Here is an 18912-nt window from a genome sequence, read left to right on the forward strand (position 1 = left end):
TATAATCATTATTTCCATTCTCCCTTTGTTTTACAGAAACCATACTTTAGAACCTTCTCTTAATAATGGTTTTGTGATTGCTAAATGTACCGATCTTTTCTCAGTCCTCTGTCTTTGTACTTTATAGTACTTGACACTGTAAGCTATACTCACCTGTCTTCTATTGACTTCTTAGTAATATGCCTTTATGATTTTTCTTCTGTATTCTGACTGACTCTTCTCTACCTTAAAAAAAAACTGGGCCATGCACGGCGTTTCACGCCTGTAGTCCCAGCACTTTGGGAGGCCGAGGTGGGTGGATCACCTGAGGTCAGGAGTTTGAGACCAGCCTGACCAACATGGAGAAACCGTCTCTACTAAAAATACAAAATTAGCCAGGCGTAGTGGTGCATGCCTGTAATCCCAGCTACTTGGAAGGCTGAGGCAGGAGAATCCCTTGAACCTGGGAGACAGAGGTTGCAGTGAGCCAGGATCACGCCATTGCACTCCAGCCTGGGCAACGAGAGTAAAACTTCATCTCGAAACACACACCCCCCCCCCCAAAAAAAACAAAAAACAAAACAAAAACAAAAAAACTGGATCTCTCCCTCTTTCTCTTTTTGAAAGGCATTTTGCAAGTTTTATTCCTTAGAGCTTTGCATTTCTCTGTATGCATATTTTCCTTTAAAAAATCTCATCTACCAGCTGGGCATGGTTTCTCACACCTATATTCCCAGCACTTGAGAAACTAAGGCAGGAGGATCAAGGTAGGAGGATCTTTTGAGCCCAGGAGTTTGAGACCAGCCTAAGCAACATAGCAAGACTCCATCTCTACGAAAAAATTTTAAAAATTAACCAAGCAAGAATTACTTTGGCTCAGGAGTTGAAAGTTGCAATGAGCTATGATCCCACTACTATACTCCAGGCAGGGCAATAGAGCAAGACTTTGTCTCAAAAAAAAAAATTTTTTTTTAAATTTTTGATTTATTTTTTTCTGGATGGAGTCTCACTCTGTCCAAGGCTGGAGTACAGTGGCTTGATCATAGCTCACTGTAACCTCGAAGCCTCCCAAGTAGCTGGAACTATAGGCGTGAGCCAATGTATCTAACCCTCTTAGTTTTTTTAATTGATAAGGACTTACAGATTTTTATTTATTTATTTCATTATAGCCAAGTTTAGTCATTACTCATTTTGAAGCTCAGCTTATTTCACATTTTATCTGGCACTCCTTCAAGTTGACTCCAGTGTGCCTTTTGTTTTTTAGTATAATACTGGTTGTTGATATATAATTTGCATGTAATAAAGTGCACAGATTTTAAGTGTATAGTTTGATGAGTTTGACAAATGTGTATACCCCATGTTCCTGTTTTTGATATGGTCCCATTTATCCTTTTTTTTTTTCTTTGACACGGAGTTTCACTCTTGTTGCCCAAGTTGGAGTGCAATGGCACGATCTCTGCTCACTGCAGCCTCCGCCTCCCAGGTTCAAGCAATTCTCCTGCCTCAGCCTCCTGAGTAGCTGGGATTACAGGCACACGCCACCAGGCCCAGCTAATTTTTTTTTGTATTTTTAGTAGAGACGGAGTTTTGCCATGTTAGCCAGGCTGGTCTCGAAGTCCTGACCTCAAGTGATCCACCTGCCTTGGCCTCCCAAAGTGCTAGGATTACAGGCTTGAGCCACTGTGCCTGGCTGATGTCGTCCCATTTATCTTTGAGTGCTCCTTACTTTTGGCACAAAAAAGATGGAGATTCATTTTGTACTTTCCTTTGGACCTGGTATCAGTCATTTCCTAAAAAACCTTTTGTCTGTTTAATGGGGAATGGCATTTAGAAACCTAGTCTGGGGCTGGGTGCAGTGGCTCACGCCTGTAATCCCAGCACTTTGGGAGGCCAAGGCTGGTGGATCACTTGCAGTCAGGAGTCCAAGACAAGCCTGGCTAACATGGTGAAACCCTGTTTCTACTAAAAATACAAAAATTAGCCAGGCGTCATGGCAGGCGCTTGTAGCCCCAGCTACTCGGGAGGCTGAGGCAGGAGAATCTCTTAAACCCAGGAGGTGGAGGTTGCAGTGAGCCGAGATTGTGCCAGTACACTCCAGCCTCAGTGAAAGAGCGAAACTCTTGTCTCAAAAAAAAAGTCTGGGTTCAGGGAGTGCTCATTCCTACTGGAGTGTTATTGTGTCTAGTTTCTATTCATGGGCACAGCTAGAATGTATATATTATTTCAATCATTTGTTGATATTGATATTTCAAACTAAAATTTAACATACCCAGAACTTTTTTTTAATTTATTTTTTTAATAGTTTGAAGGGAGACTTTATCTCTTTGATTGAATATTTGTCTCTCTTTTTTACTGAGAACTTTGGTTTCTACTAACATTAATTAATTTATAGGTTTCTTATCTATTTTATCCTATTCCAAATTATTTTTTATTCTTCTCTAACTTCTCATTACCAATTGAGCATCAAATGTTGACTTTAAAATCACTCTTTCATTCATTTCTTCTTTGAGAAGGTGCCAAATGCTTGTCAAATTAAAGAAAAGATACAGTCTCTGTCCTTTCAAATTCAAGGCTAACCTTTTTGTTGTTGTTGTTGTTGTTGTTTTGGAGATGGAGTCTCACTCTGTCGCCCAGGCTGGAGTGCAGTGGCCAGATCTCAGCTTACTGCAAGCTCCGCCTTCCGGGTTCACGCCATTCTCCTGCCTCAGCCTCCCGAGTAGCTGGGACTACAGGCGCCCGCCACCGCGCCCGGCTAATTTTTTTTTGTATTTTTAGTAGAGAAGGGGTTTCACCACGTTGGCCAGGATGGTCTCAATCTCCTGACTTCGTGATCCACCCATCTCGGCCTCCCAAAGTGCTAGGATTACAGGCGTGAGCCACCGTGCCCGGCAAGGCTAACCTTTTTTAAGGAGCACAGTGTTTTGTGTGATGATCTCTGGCACTGCCTTGATGTGTGAAATGTTCTTTGCTCTGGATTTCTACTTCCAGGGGTTTGTTGCATCGGACCAGTGTCCCTAAGGAAGTAGTTGATTATATCATCTTTGGCACAGTTATTCAGGAAGTAAAAACAAGCAATGTGGCTAGAGAGGTGAGTAAAACAAACTTTATGTTGTTTAAAGAGTGATAGTAGAATCACTTTGAATTTCAATTAATAGAAGTTACTTTATAAAAGCCTTTAATATCTATTCAGTTACATTTGATCTAAAATGTGATTTTACAGCTTGGGTAATGTGTTATTTAATATGTAAAAGAATTCTAATATAAATCAAATGACATACACAATATGTAAAAGAATGCTAATATAAATCAAGTGACATACACTATATTAGTATATATTCATACTTTACTGTAAATCAAATAAATTATTTGAGCTGGTTTAGGACATTGTCTCTTGTCTTAGGAAAATAGAGATCAGCAATGCGGTTGATAGTATTTTTAGTAATGTTAGATATCATGGCTTCCAGTTAATTTAAAATCTCAACATTTTGCAGAGAACTAATTTCATAACTTGGTTTTTGTTAGCTGGAAGTAGCCTTGCTTACTCATTTGTTCCCATCGACTAGATGGCACGTAAGGCAGTTTGGCTTTTTTAAAACTATTTCACAGTGGTTTACTTTTGCCCTAGTTGGCATAGCTCCATGTAGTGTCGATTGGGCAACCAAAATAATGACAGGCCTTGGAACTTCTAGGACAGCAAGTCCAAACACGTCTTCTGGGCTGTTTCAATTTGAAAGCGATTGTTTGGATGAAATTGGCACCAAAAGGACATTTCGTTGTATTCAGCATTTTCCCTAGTTCCGGTCTGTGCTTGCCATATTGTTGAGTTCAGTATAGTTGTGAGGCTAATAACTTCTATCACTGTCGACTGAGAGACAAGGGCAAATAAGCAGGACTGAAAGTATTTGTTCTGTTCCACCTCTGTACCTGTCAGAAATGTTAAAACTGCTGAAGGCCTGGCATGACTGAAGCCGACAAAGATCAACTGTGTGCTGTTGAGGGACAGGAAGGAATTAACAACAGGAAGAGATTTTATTTCCCCTCTGAAATTTTTTGTTTTTCCTTAAACCTTGACATTTCTGAATGTTTCAAATATGACAATTTTGTGAATACATCAAGCTGCTCATAATACATTTTCAACTTTCATATTCTGAAAATAACCAAGTGACTTTTATAAGAGCACTCAAGATGTAAATAGTAAAATTTTTTGCTCTTTTCTCCTCTTGCTCAGTTTTTTATCCCACTCTTTCTTCCTTCTCCTCCTCAAAAAATAAATAAATAAATAAATAAATAAAAATAAACACGTTTCCATTTTCTCTGTAATTCAGTTCTTTTTTTTCCTAAAACTAAAGCCATAATGTTTTTCTCTGAATTTTTTCCTGGAAATTTTACATCTATATGCAGATCTCAGCTATTGATTGACAGGAGGTAGATTCCCTCTGCCTGCCCTGTTCTAATACCAGTTATATTATACTCCAGGTAATTTTTGCAGTGTCTGCATGGAAAGACTGGGTTGAGGGGATACATTATGAGAATGTCACTTTAAAGCTGTATTGCAAACTAAAAGCTAACATAATTTCCAGCCAAAGAATTTCTTAGGCTCTATTGCCTGTATTAATAACAGTCCTAAAAGGCTTCTGGTGTTGCCGTGAACCTGACTTTGTAGAAAGCTTCAGCATATTTCCCTGTTCTCCAACTTAGAGTCATCTTCCTCCTTTTCCCTTAGTGCCCTGAGAGCTATTCAAACTTTCAATAGAAGTGTGTGGACAAGGGTCACCAATAGCCACCTCTATTTAAAGCTCCTTCAGTCCTGAGAGTCATCTAGGGCCAAGGGCAACACATACTAGAAAGGCCCTTGTGAGAATCAAGCCATTGCAACCTAATGCCCCTTTTACACTTGCCCCGCTGCAGAGCTCTTCTCTCCTGCCCCCCGAGATACTTACATCTCTCTTCCTTTCGGATTGGTTTATTATGAGAGGCTGATATGCAGGTGCCCAGCAGACGTTCTCAACAAAGCAGGTTGGGCATTTAGTATCAGGCCTACCTGGAAAGACCAGAATGAAGTCATGTTGCAGATACATCACTGTAACACATTTCTGTTTCTATAGATGATGGTAAATAGCATAAAAGTAAATAAGTATAAAGGTAAAAATCAGTTAAGAGACATTGAATCTCTAATTGAGACTTTGGAAACATTTATTTTACAAAGTTATAGGAGAGTTTGCATTCTGAAGATAATTAGTTTTGGAAAAGAGTACTAAAAATGAATTCCCTATAATGGGATCCAGTATTTCATAGTAAATAGTGTGTGGGTGTGTATGTGGGGGGAAATCTGGAAGCTTTATTTCTAAAGTAAAACTTTAATATTATAAAAATAAGTATTTTACAGTTGCACCTATGCATTAATTATTTACATAAACAAAAATGGGATCAGACATTGATTGGTTTTTGGCAGCATAATTTCCCCCAATAAATAGTATAATAAAATTATAGATGTCCTCATTTCATGTTTGACTTTCACTGTGCCATTATAATAGAGGCCGTTTTTACAAGATTAATGATGACCTCAGTTTTTCTTAAAGCCGCTCAGATGACAAATTATTCTCTCTGTATCACCTATTATGCCATCATCCTGGCCACTTGTTAACTGGTCTGACCCTTACTTGTTCACAGGCTCACTTGTAACTCAGACAATTCTCCAGTTTCTTTCATTGAGTTGAGCTTCTGTATAGTTGGCAAGTTTTCTAGTTCATCTTTGCATTGGGTCTGCAGTGTGCTAACCGAAGTATCAGATGCTCAGTAAGAGAGAACAGCTGGCAGTGAGCAGAAAGATAGGTGTAAAGCAAATAGGGTCTCGAGTGGGAACTCTGTTTATGAATGGTCAGTTCTTTAGAAATCATTTTCATGTTTAATCACTTTTGCTTTGCCAAATGCTAAGCTTTGTGACTGATCATGAGACCTGATAACACAGATTGTGAAGACTCCACCCCATAATATATTTCATCATCATTTCACCAATTGTCTTTAATAGGTTCCTTTAAGTATATTTGAACATTAAACAAGTTAAAATCAAATTATATATTGATATCCTTGAAGGCCCTGAGCAAAGCATCGATAAGAAATTAGGTGAGTTAGAAGAGTATTATAGCCTCGTGTCTGCACTAGAAACCAGCCAGCAGGAATTTTGCATATACCTGTCAATTAATGGCATGATTAAATATTAGTAAACCATTTCTGTGAGAGGCTTAATTTTATTTTAAATATTGCTCTGGAGAATTTTAAACTGAAACCCTTTTCAGATGACCATAAAGATTAGTGTTCAAAGCATCATTTACATGATACCCTTCCCTTAGAGTGATCATTTCATTCACTATTTCCTAAAGGCTGCCCTTGGAGCTGGCTTCTCTGACAAGACTCCTGCTCACACTGTCACCATGGCTTGTATCTCTGCCAACCAAGCCATGACCACAGGTATGTTTAAATGGAAGCAGACAGTACATGTTAATTTTCCTCCTTTGTCTTTTACTTGATTATAAAAATGTACTTTTTTTTTTTTAAACAGAATCTCACTCTGTCACTCGGGCTGGAGTGCAGTGGCACCATCGTAGCTTACTGCAAGCTCAAACTCTTGAGCTCAAGAGATCCTCCTGCCTTAGGATCCCAAGTAGCTGGGTCTACAGGCACTCCACCACACCCAGCTAATTTTTCAGTTTTCTGTGGAGACAGGATCTCGCCATGTTGCCCAGGCTGGTCTTAAACCTCTGGCCTCAAGTGATCCTTCTACCTCAACCTCCAAAGTGCTGGGATTACAGGCATGAGCCACCAAGCTCATCCCAAAAAGTACTCTTAGCAGAAGTGATAGATTAGCACAGATCTCTACTTGTGTTTTTTAAAAAGAAAGGTCAGGTTTAAAATTTGGGAGTTCTAACCATAGTTAACCTCTCTTTTTGCTCTCCATACCTGAGGGATGTTACCATTGGCGTGATTCCTCTGTGAATAATGTGGCTAGCTGCAGCAGGGATTATCAAATGGAGGAGTATATCTCTAGGAAGGTACTTCAGCATCTGAAGCATGAGTAAATAGTTTACAACCTGCCAGGCTTTCAACCTAGTGCTTCAGATATGATATTTTCCCACAAAGATATGGTCTTCCTTCCTTCACCACTACCATACTTGTAAATCATTGCTTTAGATGGCACAGCTCTTTCCTTCACTTTCTTCCCGCATCCTTGGCATTTTTATAAATCATTGAAAATTCCCCTAACAAATTTTAACAAAATTACAGGGTATTTTGTAGCATCAGCCCGTAGTGTGAAGAGACAGGAAGTCTGAAAGATTTAGTAATCATATGCTCATCTAGTAACATCAAGGCCCAGGTGGGCAGCCCACCTCATATGTGGCGGGGAATGATGCCCGTGACTGGGGGTGTTCACCACTCTAGGCAGCATGTGACCAACTCCTGGTTAGAGACACAGAATAGGCTCAGCGCGGTGGCTCACACCTGTAATCCCAACACTTTGGGAGGCCAAGGTGGGCAGATCATGAGGTCAGGAGATCGAGAACATCCTGGCTAACACAGAGAAACCCTGTCTCTACTAAAAATACAAAAAAAAATTAGCCAGTCATGGTGGTAGGCACCTGTAGTCCCAGCTACTTGGGAGGCTGAGGCAGGAGAATGGCGTGAACCCGGGAGGCAGAGCTTGCAGTGAGCCAAGATCGCACCACTGCACTCTAGCCTGGGAGACAGAGCGAGACTCCGTCTCAAAAAAGAAAAAAAGAGAATAGTGGCCGTAAGGAGAGAGGGGGCCTGCCTTACATTTTAACAGCTGGAATTTCTCTGCTTTGTAGCAGAAGTTAACATTCTCTTTATAGGATAAAAAAATATTTCTTAAAACTAAAGCTGGGAGCGTATAAATATGCAAGATGTTCTGGTTTGGAATAATGATTTGTTCAAGAGTTGGTCCAATGCATATTTCTAGAAGTTGATGTCCATGTGGCAGGAATGAAACTTGTTTTTCTCTAACGTGTTGAATGTGTTTTTAGTCATTTAAAACAATTACCTTAATTCTTCTGAAAAGTTGAAAACTTTAATTACAGATGTTGTACAAAGCTGATAACTGTTATTCAGCCTTTTAATCAAGAAGCTTAAATTAGAATGGTATGTTATTTTCTGTAAAAGATATTCATGAAGTATAACCTGTGCCCTGTAGGCGTTGGCTTGATTGCTTCTGGCCAGTGTGATGTGATCGTGGCAGGTGGTGTTGAGTTGATGTCCGATATCCCTATTCGTCACTCAAGGAAAATGAGAAAACTGATGCTTGATCTCAATAAGGCCAAATCTATGGGCCAGCGACTGTCTTTAATCTCTAAATTCCGATTGAATTTCCTAGCACCTGAGGTAAGGCTTGTGTTTGCAGGGCATCCCACTACAGAGATTTAGAATTAGGTATGGCAGTGTGGACTCTGCTATGCCATAGTAGGTGTAGATTGTGTAGTTACAGGAAAGGGTTATTTGGTCAAGTTGAAAAAAAAACATAGTGGGTAGAAAACTTTAATTTGTGAGCCCTCTTTAGAGATCCTCTGCTCACAAGGAACTTCCCTTGTCTTGGTCTTGATTGATTAATGGTAAACAAATAGATTTTAACTTTTCCAAATAACACAGAACAATCCTAGGTGTTGGAATAATACCTGTTAACAGTGTACCTGCTTCTCGGATATCTCCTTTCCCAGCTTCCTGCGGTTGCTGAGTTCTCCACCAGTGAGACCATGGGCCACTCTGCAGACCGACTGGCCGCCGCCTTTGCTGTTTCTCGGCTGGAACAGGATGAATACGCACTGCGCTCTCACAGTCTGGCCAAGAAGGCACAGGATGAGGGACTCCTTTCTGATGTCGTACCCTTCAGAGTACCAGGTAAAATGAAATGCTTCATGACACTAATTAGGGAGTTCTGAATTGCTCCTAAAACTCAAAAAAATCCCAAGTGATTTTTCAGTAAGTATGTTGGTTCTGTTTCCAAAGTATTCAACCTTTATTCTTAAATATGGACGCAAATTTTGATTTATGTTGTAACAATAGGTAAACTTTTTTTAAAGTTTCTGTAAGAGTGTCCTTTTAAGGTCTGAGCACTAATCTCAGCACTTTGGGAGGCTGAGGCAGGAGGATCACTTGAGGCCAGGAGTTCAAGACCAACCTGGTCAACAGAGTGAGACTTCATCTCTAATTAAAAAAAAAAAAGAAAAACAAACAGAGTCTCCTTTTAGATCTTGCTGATATATTTTAGTTCTTACACACATGCCTGTTTTTAAAATTGCTGAATCGTCTGACTTCTGTATAGAATAACCAACTGTGAATGAATGTCTTAAGAAATAGGATGTCCTATTTTTAGTAAAGCATTTAGATGATTTCCCAATTGTCTTTTAAGACTTTAGTTTAAAATTTGATAATATGATAATTATAAAACACTTTCCTTCTAGTGAATAGGTAAGGTTTATATTTTATTTGTTTTTGTAATTTTTAAAGCATATTTCTCTGGAGAAGATATATAAGGCTTATAGTTCCAAAGAGGTAAAAAAAAAATCATTTTTTTAATAGGAAAAGATACAGTTACCAAAGATAATGGCATTCGTCCTTCCTCACTGGAGCAGATGGCCAAACTAAAACCTGCATTCATCAAGCCCTATGGCACAGTGACAGCTGCAAATTCTTCTTTCTTGGTAACTGTCAATGCTATTTGTATTTAGTAGTGACTTTTCTATTTCTGTACTCTCCGTAGAAAAGCCTAATATAAATTTTTGTGTGTATGTTATGAATAGAGGGTAAAAATATAGTTATTCATTTTAATGTGAAAGTGGAGTCATAAAAAAAAATGGAATCATGGTTTTAAGACCCAAGAAGTCACCTAATCCAGCCACCATTCTGCTACAAAAGCTCTTTTCTTCAGGCACTTAATCAGTCAGAAAACTTCTATTGCTTATGGTGGGCCCTGGAAATGAAAAGAATAGACAATTGCAATATAGTGAGATGCTGTGATGGCTGTAAGCATAGGCTTAGGCTTAGGTCGAACCCCTGACACAGATCGGGGGATAGTCGGAGAGTCTTCTTGGAAGAGGTAACACTTGAGCAGCAAATCTTGAAGGAAAAGTGAGAGCCAACTCAGGAAGGATTTTAAAAGGCATTCCAGGCCAGGCACAGTGGCTCACGCCTGTAATCCCAGCACTTTGGGAGGCTGAGGCAGGCAGATCACCTGAGGTCAAGAGTTCGAGACCAGCCTGGCCAACATGGAGAAACCCCATCTCTACTAAAACTACAAAATTAGCCAGGTGTGGTGGCACATGGCCTGTAATCCTAGCTACTCGGGAGGCTGAGGCAAGAGAATTGCTTGAACCCGGGAGGCGCAGAGATTGCACCATTGCACTCCAGCCTGGGCAACAAGAGTGAAACTCATCTCAAAAAAAAAAAAAAAAAAAGGCATTCTGTACAGGGAACAGCAAATGCAAAATCAAGGAAGTATGAGAGCAAGGGGTTCTTTGGGGGAGAAGTTAGGTTGGAGCATATGGTATGAACTGGGAAGTCGCAGAAGACAAGGAAAAGTTAACAGGATACCTCTTCCAGCTCTGATTGTTAGAAAACTGCTTTACTAGGCCCGGGTGCGGTGGCTCATGCCTCTAATCCCAGCACTTTGGGAGTCTGAGACGGACGGATCACGAGGTCAGGAGATCGAGACCATCCCAGCTAACACGGTGAAACCCCGTCTCTACTAAAAATACAAAAAAATTAGTCGGGCATGGTGGCGGATGCCTGTAGTCCCAGCTACTCGGGAGGCTGAGGCAGGAGAATGGCGTGAACCCGGGAGGCAGAGCTTGCAGTGAGCTGAGATCGAGCCACTGCACTCCAGCCTGGGCGACAGAGCAAGATTCCGTCTCAAAAAAAACTGCTTTACACTGACACCAATATTATTATTTTCCTGTAAGCATCATGGAACAAATCTGCCACTGTTTGTTTTGTGTGTGTGTGTGTGTGTGTGTGTGTGTGTTTTAACTTATCAACATGTAGCTTCATATCCTTCCTTGCTTTTCTGACTCCTCAGTTAAACATCTTTATTGATTCTGCTGCTGCTTGTAAGATGTGATTTCTCTTCTCTTACCACCTTGGATATAGTCTTTTGGATATAGGCCATCTGGTCAAAGTTTCTTTTACAATGTAACTCTCCTACCTGGCCATAAAGTCTTGAAAACATAGGCAGATGTTTGACATATTTGCCCACGGTAAATGTCTAATGCCTGCTCTTGATAGGCTAGGGGAGTGGACTCTAGAGTAGTCCCAACAGTGTGGAACACCACCCTGTTAATCCCAGGTGGTGAAGAGCTAGTTAGGTTGGTCATTTGCAAAACCAAATTGGATGATAGAGCCATGTGGCATGGAGTACACATGTCAGATCTGCATCCTTTTGATTACTTCCAGGGTATGCTAAAGGTTCAGGTTTATTTAGTGAGAATCAGAGACAAATCATCAGAGGTGACACATCACAATACATGGATTTTGGGGACTGTATTAATGCCCCACATTCATTGCAATTTTGCACAATGGCACACTGAACCTGTATTAATGTAATGTCTGTAAACCATTTATTCCAAATGGTCACCTGTGCCTCCAGACTTTATGGACACCCTGTTGGTGGCTACACAGTCTCTTCAGGGTTGCCGAGTTATAAAAATATGACAGAATATGGTAGAACTTATTTTGATTTTACAAATGATGAAAAATAGTTTCCTTTTCTTTGGAATTCTGGACTTTTTGGGGGAGCTTTTCTTTTTCAAAGTATGGTAAGGACGTTTTTTCAGTAGTACTTCTTTGTCCTCCAGCTTCTCGGTTGTCACTTGGGAAGAAATGTACGGGGTGTATCCAAAGAGGGAAGATTGTGGTTCTAATGCCCTCAGCTGGTTCTCCCATTGGTTTGCTCCTTATAGAATATATAAGTAGAATAAAATGACCTATAAGTCATGGGCAGAAAGCAGCTGAGAAACAGCCCAGAAAATGTAAAAATAAATAAGAGATATGTTTATTTTGGTTAATATTTTATGCCAAAAACTAAAAGCTTTGGCTTAAATAAGTATTTATTATGAGCACTTCTTTCTTTTTTTCTTTTTCTTTCTTTCTTTTTTTTTTTTTTTTTTTTTGAGACAGAGTCTCGCTCTGTCACCCAGGCTGGACTGCAGTGGGGCGATCACAGCTCACTGCAACCTCCACCTCCCGGGTTCAAGTGATTCTCCTGCCTCAGCCTCCCGAGTAGCTGGGACTACAGGTGTGTGCCACCACATCTGGCTAAGTTTTTGTATTTTTAGTAGAGATGTGGTTTACCGTGTTAGCCAGGTTGGTCTCGATCACCTGCCTCATGATCTGCCCACCTCAGCCTCCCAGAGTGTTGGGATTATAGGCATGAGCCACCACGCCTGGCCATGAGCATTTATTTCTAAAGTTACTCTTCTGTTGATTCATTTTGATTATTATGATACTTTTGAACAGCCTTCTCTACCCTCATCCTCCAAAAATTAGTCTGTGTGTGTATGTTTGAATTATGATTTAATGATGGATACAGTGAAGTAAGTGTTATACAGAATCACTGTATAAGTCTAATGAGTTAATAGATTCAGGTACAGAACATATAAGCTGGCTGGAGAAAGACCTCCAGATAGGCTGAAGAATTTTAACATTGTGCTGGTTAACATTTCAGACTGATGGCGCATCTGCAATGTTGATTATGGCAGAGGAAAAGGCTTTGGCCATGGGTTATAAGCCGAAGGCATATTTGAGGTAAAGTAAATGTTCACATGAATCATCTCTGATTTCTTTATTACCAGAGCTCACCTCTCTATTTTTTTACCTAGGGATTTTATGTATGTGTCTCAGGATCCAAAAGATCAACTGTTACTCGGGTAGGTAGCTGTTTGTATCCTTGGACTATAATCACAAATATTTGATTGCCCACGTTTTATTATACTGGTTAATAAATGGTTAACACTGGTTTATTATTTATTTATTTATTACACTGGTTTGAGAGTATATTAAGCCCTGAGTTCATAATTGGTTTATGTGGTGGTTTTTTTTTTTTTTTTTTTAAATAATAGTAATCTGGCCAGGCACAGTCGCTCACACCTGTAATCCCAGCACTTTGGGAGGCCAAGGTGGGCAGATCACAAGGTCAGGAGATTGAGACCATCCTGGCTAACACGGTGAAGCCCTGTCTCTACTAAAAATACAAAAAAATTAGCCGGGTGTGGTGGCGGGCGCCTGTAGTCCCAGCTACTCGGGAGGCTGAGGCAGGAGAATGGTGTGAACCTGGGAGGCGGAGCTTGCTGTGAGCCAGGATTGCGCCACTGTACTCCAGCCTTGGCGACAGAGTGGGACTCTGTCTCAAAAAAATAAATAAAATAATAGTAATCCTTTCCATTGGTATATCATTTTACAGTTTTGGATTATTTTCCATTTTTTTCCTTTAAGTTTTACATATATATATGGACACACACAACTTACATTCTTTTTCATGAAGTTATCGTAGGCATTTTTTCATATGGCTACACACCCTGCTACACAATCTTCGTAATATAGCCTTTTATAAAAGCCTCCGCATGTTTAGACTCTGTTCCGCTCCCTCACAAGGCTGTAGCCTCACTGGCCTCCACTGTGACGTTCACATCAGTCAAGCCCTTTCCTTTGCCTTGCTCTTTGAACTCTGTTCTTCAGTTCTTCATGTTATTAGCTTGTCCTTATCCCTCATTGTTTATTTATTATCAATTTCTCTGACTCTGCAACATAATAAGGGTAGAGGGCATGTCTGTACAGTTTCATTATTTTATCTTTAACATTTAATTAATCATTACAGAAAAACCAAAGAATGAGTGAAAAGACAGAGTACCTATGTTAAACTCAGTTTGGGGAATATGAAGAAGCTCTTAGTTTAAAAATTAAAGTTTTAAGATATTACTTATTTTTTCTTTTCAGGCCAACATATGCTACTCCAAAAGTTCTAGAAAAGGCAGGATTAACCATGAATGATATTGATGCTTTTGAATTTCATGAAGCTTTCTCGGTAAGTCATTTGAAAGACACATATGAAGGGACTATAGTCATAAAAAATGTCGTCCATATTTGTGGGAGAGAGCAAGGCATGGTTTATGATGTGAGTAGAGCAGGAGTGGACCTATATATTTTAAGTACTGACTCACACTGCTGGGAGGTGCCTGAGGGGAGGGAAGGAAGGGCCATACGGTGTTGGAGAACATACCAAATTGTTTCTTTAGGAAATTCTCATTGAAAACTGATACAAAGATTTGTTCAACTTTATTTTTTTTTTTTTTGAGACAGAGTCTTACTCTCTTGCCCCCTCTGGAGTGCAGTGGCGTGATTTCAGCTCACTGCAACCTCCGCCTTCTGGGTTCAAGCAATTTTCTTGTCTCAGCCTCTCGAGTAGCTGGGATTGCAGGTGCCTGGTACCACGCCCGACTCATTTTTAAAATATTTTTAATAGAGATGGGGTTTCACCATATTGGTCAGGCTGGTCTTGAACTCCTGACCTCAGATGATCCACCCGCCTCAGCCTCCCAAAGTGCTGGGATTACAGATGTAAGCCACTGCGCCCGTCCAATTTGCTCAACTTTAAACCATACCTACAAGTTGTTAAACTTTCACAAACCGTGCCCATAAGAAAGCGTAGAGGAACATGAATAACAAGGTTCTTATTCAGTTATTTTCTCTTCCAGGGTCAGATTTTGGCAAATTTTAAAGCCATGGATTCTGATTGGTTTGCAGAAAACTACATGGGTAGAAAAACCAAGGTGAGTTTCTGATTTTAAAAAATGCTTGAATTTTCAAAGCACGTTAATAATTGGATCTTAGTTACCTGTTCTTAAGAATATGAAGGAAAAGCTTCTCTTTCTTTTGAAGAATTTTGTCTTTCATTAAAGATATTTATTTCTGGCCGGGCACGGTGGCTCAAGCCTGTAATCCCAGGACTTTGGGAGGCCAAGACGGGCGGATCACGAGGTCAGGAGATCGAGACCATCCTGGCTAACACGGTGAAACCCCGTCTCTACTAAAAATACAAAAAATTAGCTGGGCGCGGTGACGGGCGCCTGTAGTCCCAGCTACGCGGGAGAATGGCGTGAACCCGGGAGGCGGAGCTTGCAGTGAGCTGAGATCCGGCCACTGCACTCCAGCCTGGGCGACAGAGTGAGACTCTGTCTCAAAAAAAAAAAAAAAAAAAAGATATTTATTTCTTAGTGTAAAGATAGAAATTCTTGTTTCATTAAATATATTTATTTCTTAGTTTAAAAATAGAAATTAGCAAAATTAAAATTCTGTGTTATCTTTTGTTCCTTGCATTCTAGCATTAGATGAAAAATAAATGGACTCCTGACTTTTAATATTGACCTAGACTTACTTTCTTTTGCAGTAAAATTATTTGTAATATGTCTGATGTTCGGTATTTTCCTTTATCCCTCTTACTTCATAGTACTAAGAGCCTGGCTTGATTCTGATCTTAAGTAAACTTATCTTTACATTTGTGTCTTTGTGGGAGCCAGGTTGGATTGCCTCCTTTGGAGAAGTTTAATAACTGGGGTGGATCTCTGTCCCTGGGACACCCATTTGGAGCCACCGGCTGCAGGTTGGTCATGGCAGCTGCCAACAGATTACGGAAAGAAGGAGGCCAGTATGGCTTAGTGGCTGCCTGCGCAGCTGGAGGGCAGGTACGTTTCAGTGGTGTCATAGGAACTTCCAGAGAGTCATTTTCTTGGAATGACTAGAATGTATGATTTAGTTTGAAACCTTCTTAAAGCAATATTTTTGATGACATGGGGGTGGGGAGTGGGGAGAGATAACAGCTTTAATTCTGATAATACTTTTTGTTTTTTGGGTTTTTTTTTTTTGAGACAGAGTCTTGCTCTGTTGCCCAGGTTAGAATGCAGTGGTCATATCTTAGCTCACTGCAACCTCCACTTCCCGGATTCAGGTGATTCTCGTGCCTCAGCCTCCCGAGTAGTTTAGATTACAGGCGTGCACCACTGTGTGCAGTTAATTTTTGTATTTTTAGTAGAGACAAGTTTTCGCCATGTTAGCCAGGCTGGTCTTGAATTCCAGACTTCAAGTGATCCACCCACCTTGACCTCCCAAAGTGCTGTGATTATAGGCATGAGCCACCATGCCCTGCCATAATTCTGGTAATTCTTTGGAAGGAAACTGCTATTTAAACCCAAGCTATTTTTCCCGAATATAATGTTTATTTTTTACTTATAAATATATGCTGATTATGAAAATTGTGGAATATATGAAAAGTGTATGGAAAAAGTTAGAGTCATCTATAATCTCCCCATCAGACATTATCATTATTAACATCTTGGTATATTTTCTTCTTTAATAATAAACTTTTATTTATCTAGTCACTGTTAAGACTTTATGAAATCTCTCCAAGAGAGAAACTGTCTTTCTAGAGAACTGAATTATACCTTAACTGGGGAGTTAATTTACTTCTGGATAACTTACTGCTGTTCAGCTGGGGAAGTATATTGTTGACAGATTTTTTTCCTTTCTACTTCGCTTGCATTACAGACCCAACTTCCTGACTGCTGTAGCATCTCACTCTAGGAATAAAATCCAAAAGGAAGATCGTAGTTTGTTTTTTGTTTGTTTGTTTTTTGAGACAGAGTCTTGCTCTGTCCCCCAGGCTGGAGTGCAGTGGCGCCATCTTGCCTCACTGCAATCTCTGCCTCCCAGGTTCAAGCAATTCTCCTGTCTCAGCCTCCTGAGTAGCTGGGATTACAGGCACTCACCACCAAGCCCAGGTAATTTTTTTGTGTTTTTAGTAGAGATGGGGTTTCACCGTATTGGCCAGGCTGGTCTCGAACTCCTGATCTCAGGTGATCCGCCTGCCTCAGCCTCCCAAAGTGCTGGGATTACAGACATGAGCCACTGTGCCTGCCCTGTTTTTTTTTTTTTTAATTACAATGTGAACAGATTTTATCTTCCTCTAGATTACAGAAACTTCCTGTTCCTGATCAAAATGAATAAATATTTAAAAGCATAAACAGGCCGGGCGCAGTGGCTCACACCTGTAATCCCAACACTTTGGGAGATTGAGGCGGGTGGATCACTTGAGGTCAGGAGTTCAAGACCAGCCTGGCCAACGTGGTGAAACCTTGCCTCTACTAAAATTACAAAAATTAGCCTAGCATGGTGGTATGCACCTATAATTCCAGCTACTCGGGAGGCTGAGGCAGGGGAATCACTTGAACCCGGGAGGTGTAGGTTGCAATGAGCTGAGATGGCGCCACTGCACTCCAGCCTGGGTGACAGAGAGGGACTCTGTCTCAAAAATAAATAAAATAAATCTTACATTTAAAAGCCCTTTTTCATGAATTTTCATCAGAGACTTTGCAGCAACCAAGGGGTCAGTTATTTATCAGTTGGAACATTTTGGACTTTATGATCAGAAATGTTTTTTAATCTGTGTAACTTCATCTACAGAAAACCATGGTCCATTAAGACTTGAGCTACCCCTCTCTCTCTCCATGCCAGACTTCTACCAGGGAGATAACTTGTACACATTACTCATGAGCTTAGTGCGTAATCCACATAGGGTAATGTCTGCAGATTTGAGTATGTGTTCCATAATTCTTTATCTAGCATGTAGAGTATAAATGAGACAATACTGGATGCTTTTACGGATGAACAAAGAATGATACCTAGCACCTTCTAGAAGTTTATAGTATAGTGAAGAGAGAAGATAAGATGCATCTGAGAAACTAGATTAAACTTGACATTGTTTGATCAAGAGCCATGTGAGTAATACCAACATGATTGGAGACAGGAGAAATCTATCATGGTGAATCTAGAGCAGGGTTTCTCAACTTTGGCACTGACATTTTGGGCTAAACAATTCTTTGTTGTGAGGGGCTGTGCTGTGTGTTGTAGGGTGTTTAGCATGGCCTCTACCCACCAGATAGCAGTAACAACAAGCTCCTCCCCACCTCTGCCCCATGTACACACAATTGGCATGACCAAAAGTATCTCTAGGTGTTGCCAAATCTGATCTAGAGCAAGAAAAAACATGGAACATGAAAACTGTGTGTTTAAAATCAAGCTTGAGAGGGCTGGGCACGGTGGCTCATGCCTGTAGTCCCAGCACTGTGGGAGGCTGAGGCAGGTGGGTAGCTTGAACCCAGGAATTCGAGACCAGCCTGGGCAACATGGCAAAACCTCATCTCTACCAAAAATACAAAAATTAGCCAGGTGTGATGGCCTGCACCTGTGGTCCCAGCTACTCGGGAGGCTGAGGTGAGCTGATTGCTTGAGACCGGGATGTTGAGGCTGCAGTGAGCTATATTCACGCCACTGCACTTTAGCCTGGGTGACAGAGTGAGACCTTGTCTCAAAAAGCAAATAAAGAAATTAAAGTAAATAAATAATAAAATAAGCAAGCGAGAGAGGAGTATTCTACCTTATTACGAATTCTTTCAGGACAACCCCCAAGTCAGTCAAACCTTCCTATCCCTGCTTTTTTGTATGCTTGTGCCTTTTCAGCGTACTTTACATGCCGGATGTGGTAGCTCATGCCTGTAATCCCAGCACTTTGGGTGGCTGAGGTGGGCAGATTGCTTGAGCTCAGGAGTTCAAGACCATCCTGGACCACATGGCAAAACCCCATGTCTACTAAAAATACAAAAACTAGCTGGGCGTGTTGGTGCATGTCTGTAGTCCCAGCTACTTGGGAGGCTGAGGTGGAAGTGTCACCTGAGCCTAGGAGGTTGAGGCTGCAGTGAGCCGTGTTCAGGCCACTGCACTCCAGCCTGGGTAACAGAGGGAGACCCTGTTTCAAAAAAAGAAAACCAAACAAACAAGCAAAAAAACCCAAAGTACCTAATAGTTTGTTTTGAACTCCAGTGT

General features: G+C 40.6%; 1 protein-coding gene and 1 long non-coding RNA gene across 3 annotated transcripts in view; one reads left to right on the plus strand and one right to left on the minus strand.

Annotated features, from left to right (window-relative positions):
* HADHB (hydroxyacyl-CoA dehydrogenase trifunctional multienzyme complex subunit beta) overlaps positions 1–18912 on the plus strand; it is a 49578-nt gene that overhangs the window by 29047 nt on the left and 1619 nt on the right. For both annotated transcript variants that reach the window (XM_007971246.3, XM_007971247.3), the window contains exons 6-15: positions 2968–3067; positions 6360–6447; positions 8186–8373; positions 8706–8886; positions 9568–9689; positions 12707–12786; positions 12861–12908; positions 13975–14062; positions 14733–14807; positions 15555–15719. In XM_007971246.3, coding sequence (XP_007969437.1) covers positions 2968–3067; positions 6360–6447; positions 8186–8373; positions 8706–8886; positions 9568–9689; positions 12707–12786; positions 12861–12908; positions 13975–14062; positions 14733–14807; positions 15555–15719 — 1135 coding nt within the window. The remainder of the gene's footprint in view (positions 1–2967; positions 3068–6359; positions 6448–8185; positions 8374–8705; positions 8887–9567; positions 9690–12706; positions 12787–12860; positions 12909–13974; positions 14063–14732; positions 14808–15554; positions 15720–18912) is intronic.
* Positions 3599–8773, minus strand: LOC140713302 (uncharacterized). The gene is made up of 3 exons (XR_012095234.1): positions 8679–8773; positions 4920–5020; positions 3599–3968 (listed from the first exon to the last, which is right to left on the minus strand). It is a non-coding gene; the product is annotated as an uncharacterized lncRNA (long non-coding RNA).

The sequence above is a fragment of the Chlorocebus sabaeus genome, chromosome 14 (assembly GCF_047675955.1).
Source record: "Chlorocebus sabaeus isolate Y175 chromosome 14, mChlSab1.0.hap1, whole genome shotgun sequence".
NCBI classification, from domain to species: domain Eukaryota; kingdom Metazoa; phylum Chordata; class Mammalia; order Primates; family Cercopithecidae; genus Chlorocebus; species Chlorocebus sabaeus.